At 52.4% G+C, this 9,712-nt stretch overlaps 1 protein-coding gene across 1 annotated transcript in view; it reads left to right on the top strand.

Moving 5' to 3' along the window:
* Positions 1-2,336: 2,336 nt before the first annotated feature.
* The window catches only part of NOS1 (nitric oxide synthase 1), a 48,405-nt gene continuing 41,029 nt past the window's right edge, over positions 2,337-9,712 (top strand). The window contains exon 1 of the mRNA XM_040606371.1: positions 2,337-3,474. Within this exon, the coding sequence (XP_040462305.1) occupies positions 2,747-3,474 (728 nt within the window). The 5' untranslated portion in view covers positions 2,337-2,746. The remainder of the gene's footprint in view (positions 3,475-9,712) is intronic.

Below are 9,712 nucleotides of genomic sequence, written 5' to 3'. Positions count from 1 at the left end.
TGCTGTGGCTGACCAGTGGTGACAGGGGCTCGTGCCGGGCAGACCCCGAGATGGCCCTGGCCCCGCTGAGATGGGCACGATGCAAACACAGACTTCACCGACAGTGAGGCGTTTGTGAGCGCTGTGTAGCCAGTGACTAATCCAGAGCAAATAACAGGGTTGTCCCCTTGAAGAGAAGCTGACAGGCCCACACTCGCCTCGTACTTACACTGCTCTCAAAGCCACATTCGTCCTTGCAGTGTCAGCTAAGACATTAGAAATCAGTCCTGCGTGAATCGGTGGCTTGCCCAGATGTCAGGGTGATGGTGACCTTGTTTGCAGGGGGGACCAGTGGAAGGGCTGGGGGATGCAGGGACTGTGCCAGTGGGCTGCCGGGAGCAGGGCAGGGAGGAGGAAGCTGGTCCTGTGGTTTGGTGCTGGCACCAAAGAGCCTGTGAAAGAGGTGAAGGCTCGGCTGGGATCCTGCCATGTCCGGCATGGCCGGTGAAAGCAGGCTCTGGCTGGGGAAGGGATGGAGGGGCTGGAAAGGAAGGGGGAGAGGGACAGGACCTTCACTGTAGAAGCATGACCGTCTACAGCCCTCACATGGCCTGGGGAGCCACGTCTCATTGACTTCTGATGGGACCCTCCCTCCCCAGGTGGCCTGGGGATCTGGAGATGTCCTTCTTCACTGCCCCGAGCCCTGCAAGGTGGCACAACCCATCACGGCTGGCAGAGGTCCTGCTCAGTGACTTCTGGCCAGAGCCACTTGCAGGAAGTCACCCAGCGATTAGAGCTTGTGTCACCCAGATTAATTAGTCCTTGAGGAGTGGACTCCCCATGGCCCTGCTCAGGCGGCATGTAACGCTTTGCAGGCTGCTACTGCTCTGCAGGGCTGAGCAATGGCAGGAGAAGGGCAATAAGGGTTAAATCCATTGGCTGGGGTTACCGGTCTCTAATTGCTTTTTTCTTTACTCCCCTGTAAAAAGCCAGTCTGGGGTCAGCAGCCTTTGTCACATGAGGATTAAAATGCTCAAGCGAGTTAATTCCAGGGCTAGTGTCACTGCCCTGCTCCTCATATCCCTGTTTTTCCCATCTAGGTGCTGGAGGGAGCTCCTGACAGAGGGGGGCTCAGTGTCTGAAGGTGCAAACACTGCCCTGAATGTGCTGCCTCTGGGAGACAAGAGAGCATTTTCCTTGGAGTGTTAGTGCCTCCAGCCTGCAGCTCTAATGCCCTCTGTTCTCTCCCCAGAATTCAAATTTAAAAAAGAAAAGAAGACATCTGCATTTCAGCTTGCTGCTAAATGTCAGGGCACAGTCCTGGAGACAAGTGTTGTTCAGAGCATCTAAGAGATGGGAGGGGAACGTGGAGAAGGTTTGGGAGCTGAAGTTATCAAACGCATGTAGGCGTGTCAGAACCAGGGTCCCATCAGAAGTCAATGAGATGTGGCTCCCCAGGCCACGCGAGGGCTGTAGACGGTCATGCCCAGCTGCACGCGGTTCTCCCAAGAGCTGGGTAAACTCATTGCATGTTCTCCCCTAGGTGGTTTTCCATCAGCTAAAGCAGTTTGTTTGGGAACTGTTCAGAACTGAATGGCAGGGCTGAGCACGGGGGAGTGCTAGCTTTGCCTCCTGTATCCCCGTGCCAGGCTTGAAATATGGGGAGAGGAGGAGCTGAGGCAGGCTAAGGCTGTGATCCCTGTAGCCAGACTTAAAAGCACTTGCCGTTGTCAGTGCTTTGCTGTAACTCAGGGTAAGGGGAGCTGAATGTCCTTTTCTACTGCCTCATTTTGCTTGTGGCTGCTACCTTTTCTCCTGAAGCATCGCAACAGTCTTGGTGTGACAGCACCTATGGAATGGGCTTCATCCCAGACAGGGATATACATCCCCTGCCTGGTCATCCTGATCCATCTTGGCCATCAGGTTGTTGGATACACTGGAAAACACAGGGAGACAAGATCCTCAGCTGGCAGAAATTGCCGCCAAGCTCCGCGTGGCTTTACCCATTTGCCACTCACGTGGTTTTTACTCACAACCCATGGGCGAAGCGGGGACGGTCCGAGCAAGGCTGCCCAACAGCCCCCTCCCAGGGCTCCCCTGCTCCCCCCACGCTTTCCTGGCCCCTGCTGAACAGATGGTGCCGATTTTCGCAGAGAGGGTGGAGGAAACAAAGCCCAGAGCGATGAGAGGCTGCAGCCTGTCTCCCAAACGCAGCCCGGGGGATGACATCTGTGGGGACGGGCTGATGCATGTGGGTGTCTGTGGCGTGCTGAGCCCCGTGCCGAGCCGGCACTTATGCCTGCCCTATCTCACTTTTCTTTCTTCTTTGTTTTATTTCCTCCTCTCTAGATAAAGAAGCTTGCGGACCATTTGCAGGGATGTTGGTGAAGCGAGCGGGCTGCCTCCCCGCCTCTGCCCAGCGCAGGACCAGAGGCTGACTTGAAGCTGGCATGTTGCCCCCTCCAGCCCCTGCTCGGCCGTGCAATGCCCAGCCCTGCCTGCCCTGCCTGCCCTGCCCCTAGCCTTGCTTTCCACCGGTGATACACCCTGCTTTTCCCCAGCGTTTCAGAGAGGCGGCAGCGAGCATGCTGAAGGAATCCAGCCTGCAGCCAAAGCCCAGAGGAGTTTTGCAGTGAGGCCAGTTGCTTAAAAGCCAAAAAGTTGCCCCTTCCCTGCCCCGGTGTGGATAAGCATCTCGGACAGTGAATTTCTCTGTGCTGAGTGGGTGCTGAGGTCCTGGGCTGCAGGCTCAAAAAGGGGGGCTGCCATGGAAGAGAATGTGTTCAGCGTGCAGCAGATACAGCCCAATGTCATATCAGTGAAGCTCTTCAAGCGCAAGGTGGGCGGCCTTGGCTTCTTGGTGAAGGAGCGCGTCAGCAAGCCGCCTGTCATCATCTCGGACCTGATCCGGGGAGGGGCTGCAGAGCAGAGTGGCCTCATCCAGGCTGGGGACATCATTTTAGCCGTCAATGGCAGGCCCCTGGTGGACATGAACTATGAGACCGCGCTGGAGATACTGAGAAGCATCGCCTCTGAGACCTACGTGGTCCTCATCCTGAGGGGTCCTGAGGGCTTCACCACTCACCTGGAGACCACTTTTGCAGGTGACGGGACACCAAAAACCATCCGTGTCACCAGACCCCTCTGCCCGACTCCGAAGGCGGTTGACTTGTCCAACCCAAGCCTGCACGGCAAAGAGCAGCCGCTGCCAGCAGCCGACCGAACCATGGGCTCCCTGTGGACAAGAGAGATGGGGCGGGAGGTGGAGCCAATGGTCCACGTTAACGGTGTTGTTACCAGCAGCAAAGGGCAGGATGCTGGGAAGGGGAAGGAGGGTGCTTGTGGTCACTCTTGCCTCAACGGCGGCGTGGAAGACAATGAACTGCTCAAAGAAATCGAGCCTGTCCTGGATCTCCTGAACAGCAGCAGTAAGGACAGCGATGGAAATGCACCCTCCAAGGTAGAGACAAGAGATATAGAAGTCCAAGTGGACTGGTAGGTCCCTAAATACGTTTTTTACATTTGGTGAAATGTGCTGGTTTTGGCTACCCAATGTGGCTGGTTTAGGTGTCGCGAGCACCTATCCAGAAATGGCTGCTGTCTGACACAGCAGGATGGAGGTGGAGAGGAAGGGGTGCAAAAAAAAGGGGGAAGCAGTTGATGAGGGGAAGATAAAAGTAATGAAAAATTGGTAGCAGATGGTGGAAGAGAGGGAGAAAGATGTAAGCATGGGAAATCGGGGAACAGTAGGAGTAATGTCTCATGGAAAGCTGAGCTTTGCGATGTGGTGGATCACAGGCTGGGCTGGGGTTTGTTTCTGTTCTATGTTCTTGATCTTATTTAAGTTTAAATAAAATCCCGTGCCTCAGTTTCCCCACCTGCTAAATAAGATTCATGGTATTGTCTGTCCACGCTATCCTGCTTTAGAGCTCTCCGGTTGATATCTACTATTAACAGCAGGAGAGGGAGAAAGAAGGTCAGACCGGGAGAGTACAATGCTTCCCAGGAGAAATGAGTTTCAAAACCTTCAGTGCTTTTGGCTTGGGGAGGGCAGTGGGGACCCCCGGTCCAGCTCCAGCTGAAGCCAAGGGGACCTCTGTGCAAGGGCAGTGGGACCTGCCTTGGGTGCTCCCGTCTTCTGGGAAGGGGGGTAATGTTTCATGTCGAGAGCTCCAAAATGCCCATCCCTTTAAATGCAACAGTGGATGTGCCTGTTCATTCCCTCTGCTCTTTCTAGATCGAGCTAATTATTTCCATATGTGTATGCATGTATAACGAGGGCGAGGGCCATGCATGCTTGCCCCATGGCCTCTTGAGGAGGCTAAAGTCCCATCACGTGGGTGGAACTGCTTCATTTTTGGTATCTGCTTCTGCAAGGGACCATGTGTGTGGTGTTGCCCTCCTGACCTCCCTCAGCATTTCCCTGAGACGCAGACCATTCTGCGGAGCCAAAGCAGCTCCCTGTGGCCCTTCATGCTTTGCAAAAATGTTGTTAGTAGCTTTTCTTTTTTTTTTTTTTTTTTGGTACCAGCTCTGTCGCCTGCTGGCCATTTATTAACGATGATAGGCTGCCTTTACCTGCTGCCTTTACCCGTCACCTTCCCCCGAGACCCTGAACACGTTTTAGCAGTGTCAAGTGCCGCAGCAGGTTGTGGCTGCCCTCGGTTATTGACTGGCTGTAAGAGCCAGGAGGCTTTATCAGGAGGGTTTGCTGAAGCTGGTGATCTCGGGTCCGTGACAGAGGGATTTGTAATTTCAAGTTCCCTTGCTGCACCTGCTTCCTTAGGGAAGGGGGAAAAAAATTGTATGTCTTTTTTTTGTTATTATTATTGGAAACAACAAGAGGGGAAAGGCAGAGCTGTGGCGGAGTGGGTTCCCTGCCTGGGTTGGTGGCGGAGCCCAGGCTGAGCTCCTGATCACCCCCATCACAAACCAACACTTGCGCTATGTGTTCTCCATCTTTTTTTATTATTTTTGGTTGTTTTACCATCGCTGTTTCTGCTCTCCCAAATTATGCATTTTTTTCTGCAGCAGACACAGTTACTCAAAGCCTGTTAAGGTGGTCACACTGAGTCAGAGGGAAAAAAAATCTGCTCTGTGCCGGCGGCGGGTGGCAGACATCTGGGAAGAGCGGTGGGACAGGGTATGCTCGGGGACATCCTTTCCTGCCATGTCCCCCCCACACACACATATCCTCAGGTCTCCTGTGTTTGTCTGTTTTCAGAAACTGTTGATTTTGATCTCTGCTGCACAGTAAAAGGCAATTTAACCCCTGAGCCTGGCGTTCTCTGGTAGGCTGAGGGCTACCTGCCTGGAGTGTACGTTCTTTAATCCACCACCCACCCATCCCTGGGGGAACCTGGCTTAAGCAACCAGAGAACTGAGACCTTGCAAGGGTTGTGCTTGACTACATGTCCAACAAAATGTGCAGGGTTGTTTAAAAATCCCCTCTGCTTTTGCTAACATTGCTGCAGTGGAGCTTGAGGGTCCCAGCCCAGTGAAGCCCCCGGGGGACACAATCCCAAGCACTGGTATAAATTACAACCTCACTCTTCAAACTGTCCCCCCACGGTTCGCATCCCATCCCACTAGCTGCAGCATCTCCAACGAAATTCTGCTCCACCTGGGGAGAGGGATGAAAAATGTCTTTTTTCATTAAGAGACCTCTTTTACTCAGAGAGAGATGAAACCAAAACACTTTGAATTCACTTAAACTGAAGGACCTCGAACCAGCCAGAATCTTAGTGAAGTGGGTACTTCACCAATACTCCACTTTATTCATCAATACCCTTAAAAAAAATACATCTTTTTAATCTAGGTACCTTGGGACTGAAAATCCACTTTTTGGTCAAAATTAGTCATCTTAGTCTGCTTGATGAAAAGCTGCAGCCTCACTCTTGCGGCAGGACTCTTTATGAGCCAGAAGACCTAGGCTCGAGCAGAGAAGCGGGCAAGGAGATATACTGCAGGGAAAACTTGTCAAGAGCTGCTCTGCAGGGTAAAGGGCATTTCTCAGCCGCCTCTCCTCCCACTCCTGCGACGTGCTGGAGATGAATCATCTCCTCGGTTTGGTCTCAGGCAGAGCTGGGGCATCGTGAAGGTCTTCTACAGTGAAAGTTTCTTTGGTCCAGAGGAGAAGTGCAGAAAGGTCAGGAAGCAATGGGGAGCAGATAACTGGGGAGGCTGTGTTGGTCGATGCCAAAGAAATGCCAAAAAAAATAAGCAAGTCTTATCAGATCGATGCAGCTCTCATGCTGTAGGCTGTGACCTCTCCAGGCTGGGGGGCAGCATGCAAAGCTGGCATCGGTCAAAACAGGAATAGACCTCTACCTAGACACCAGTGTTGTGCAAAACCTTGCTCAAGGTTGAGCTTGACATGTACAACCTGTACCACTTGACCATCGATCCAGCTGGAGATGCTGGTCTTGGGACCAATCCTGTTCTGTCTCCATCTTCACCTGGTGCTGACCTTCACAGCCTGCAGCACTTTGTCAAAGCCGGTCCAGCTCACAGAGCTGTGACAGCTCTCCTAGGGCAGAAAGGAATGGCGCAAGTTTGAGGTTATTCACAAGGAGCCAAACACTTCTTGTTCAAGGTGGGCTTTGCCAAAAGCAATTCAGATTACACCTGATGCTTTGGGCTTCCAGCCCATGTCTCTAATGTTACTTCCAAGGAAAACTGGACACTGTGAAGTTTGTACTGGGGGAAAATATCAGTTCATCTTCATCCCCTGCACCACAGCCTGCACTCCCAGGAGGAGCTGTCCCTGCGGTAACCTGGCTTTGGCTCCCTGCTGATTTCCAGCTGTAAGGTGTCATGGGTCCACCGTGCCTGCCCAGGGGATGGGCTGCGACTGTGGCTGCATGTCTGCTACTTGGCTCAAGCCATCTGCAATGAAGTCGATCATAAAACAGAGCATGGAAGTGGGGCACAAGGTATGATGAGAGCTGGCATTTCTGCCATGAGGCTCACCGTGGGCTAGAAAACAAAAATAGAGTTTGTTTCACTCACTGCCAGCTAACCTAGGTCTGTTTTTCCCTCTGAGCTCTAGGGAGATTGTCATGTCCCATCTTCGCTCCCTCTCCCCTCCCCTGCCCTGAGTTGCCAGTATTTATTTTTCTTCTCAGGTCTATTCCATAACATGAACAGCATGATGGAAACATGGCAGTTTCAGTCCAAAAAGCAACATCAGCAGCCCTGGAGAAGGAGAAGTGTGCTGAGAGCAGGAATTCTGTTTATGAAGGGTTTCAAGGTTTCAGGCTCCATCCTGAATTGGAACAAACCCCGTAATTTTGCAGTTCTCGAAGAGAAAATTCTCTTCCTCCCACCTCCTTCACCACCGCCAAAATCTCTTTGTGTTGCTCAAAACATTTCATTTGCATTTCTGATGTCTTCATTATTCTGTACTTGGACATGAAACTTTAAAACCTTTGAAATGAAAAGGTTCCCTGAAACTATCATGTTATTGCCATTCTGCAAAATGGTGAAGTAGGAAGGTTTTGGCAGTGAATAACCCTCGCCTTCTCCCTTGGTGAATTCTTCTTCCTTGTCACTGACTACATCAGCCTAATCCAGGGAGGCATTTTGTGCCTGCAAACAGCGTATTCTACCCAGATATACCCCCTTGGAGCCCTCTTGGACTGGTCTCCAAAGCACTCTTCACCCACTCAGCCCCCTGTGCTGGTGCTGCTTCTTGTATCCCATGGGACAGCCATTCTTGTACTTGGTCCCAGCAGCCAAACTCACGGCCCATGTATGAACCTGTGCTCTCCCCACAGACCTGAACCATGTTTGGTCTCCAAACAAGGTGCTGAAGCTGGAACCCTCCAGGTGGTCTTTGGGCACAGCTGGGAAGGGACGTGCGTGGTGGCTGCAGGTTGCATCTGACGCTGGCTGAATCTTGAACAATGACGATGGGACTTTGGGATCGCGTGGATCTGTTCCCAGGTCTTTATCTGTCAATGCCTACTCAATGGCATTTACCAGCCCTGTATTTCATAGCCGCTCTGTGCAGCTTGCCTAGCTCGTTAGTCCATAATCCCAGCACTGGGCACAACTCAGAGACGCTCTGACCTTCTGAAGGCACAAGATTTTCTTCAAGCCATGCCGCACGCTTGTCGGCAAGGCTTTTGTCTTCCTCCTCTGGTGCTGTTCAAGCTCCCTCTTCTCGTGCTCCAGGCATGCTGCCCCTGCTACCTCTCTGTGGAGTGCATCCCACCTCTTGGACTTATTCCTTCTGCTTCCAACATTTCTGCTTCCTTCCTGAGCTCTGCTCCATCCTCTGCACCCTGCAGATCCTGGATCCTGCCTGATCCCATCTCCTGCCTCTCCCTCAAACAGGTGCTGTTGTGCCAGACTTTGCTTTAACCCTCGAGAGGAGGAGTCCGCAGCCAGCATGTTTTCCCACTTTGCAGAGGGTGAGCTGCCCCAGGGGCACAGCAGCAAGGAAGCATTCGCTCCTGGGGCTGCAGTGCCCTCCGGAGCGTGGCTTTCCATGGGACAAAAGAAAGGTGAAGCCAGAGCCATTTAGCCTGGCTTCTAGCACTGGAAGGAGGAGCAGTGCACAGTGCAGCCTTGTACTCCAAGGACACGCCAGAAGAAGGGAAGAAAGTAAGAAGGGATTTCTCTCCCAAAGCTCAGAGCAAGTGAGGTGGGCAGGTGTGAGCTCCCCATGTGGTCCCAAGCTCAAGCACAGTGTTCCAGCCAGTGGGACCAGGGCCATCCCCTGCAGCTGCAGCACAGGGTGCGGCTACCGGCACCACGATGCAAGAGCCATCGCTGGAACATCGGCATCCTTATTGCTTCATCCAAACCGGCCCCTGGGGACTGCAGCCACTAGTGGTATCTCTCATGTATGCCTGGGAAATCGGAGAAATTCTTCTGCTGAGCAAATTCAAAGGAGCAAAGTGACAAACTTTCTTTTTGCTCTTTTTTTTTTCCCCCCCTTTTTTTTTCTTCTTTTCTTTCTTTTTGGAAAAGCTTTGGAAAATTTTCTCAAAGGGCTGTCTCAGCAACTTCCCTTCTGCTTCATCACTCTGAGCACTGCAACATCATCAAATTAGTCAAAAGAAAACAGTGGTGCCTCTCATTTCTCCAAACAGCCAGATGCTCTTTCCGAGGTGAGGCAGCATCCAAGGAGCTGCCTTTGCACCAGTGGGGGAGGGCAGGATTCCTCTGTCTTTTTTTAAGTAACAAATTTTGCTTTCAGAACAAAAGATGGCCTCAGATGGGTTCCCTTCCCCAAAACCTGTTCTGGATCCAAAAGACCTTGCTAATAGTATTTAATAGATCTGGCAGCAGGTCAAGGTCGGAGAGGGATCTCTGGATCCTGGATCTGGCCTTTGGGAGAGTTCAGCCAAACAAGGGCCTCCAAGGACAGAACTTCAGCATTGCTTCCAGTGCCTCAAAGGCATTAAAGTGATTTTAAAAAAAACTGTTCAATACCCCCAGGTGCCCAGGCTGGGTCTGGCAGTGATTTGGGAGGATTTCTCCAAAGGCTGCTGGGAGCTGAGGGCAAGATCCCCATCCCCTGCGTAGCTGCAGATGGGGCTGCTCCTACGGCAGCTCCCTGGAGATGTCCAACCTGGCTGCCTCAAAACACCCCTCAGGGGAACTGTGCCCTCCCCATGGCCCACTGGGAGCCTGCGAGGGCAGCACTTTGGGCTCTCCTGTTGAAAAAGGGCTTTTGGAACCTTTATCTGGAGGCTGAGCTTAGGCACGGTGGTTTGGCCAT

Source organism: Falco naumanni, chromosome 1 (genome assembly GCF_017639655.2).
Source record: "Falco naumanni isolate bFalNau1 chromosome 1, bFalNau1.pat, whole genome shotgun sequence".
Taxonomy (NCBI): Eukaryota; Metazoa; Chordata; class Aves; order Falconiformes; family Falconidae; genus Falco; species Falco naumanni.
The sequence above is the reverse complement of the archived record's forward strand: the minus strand, read 5'-3'. Positions and strand labels throughout refer to the sequence as shown.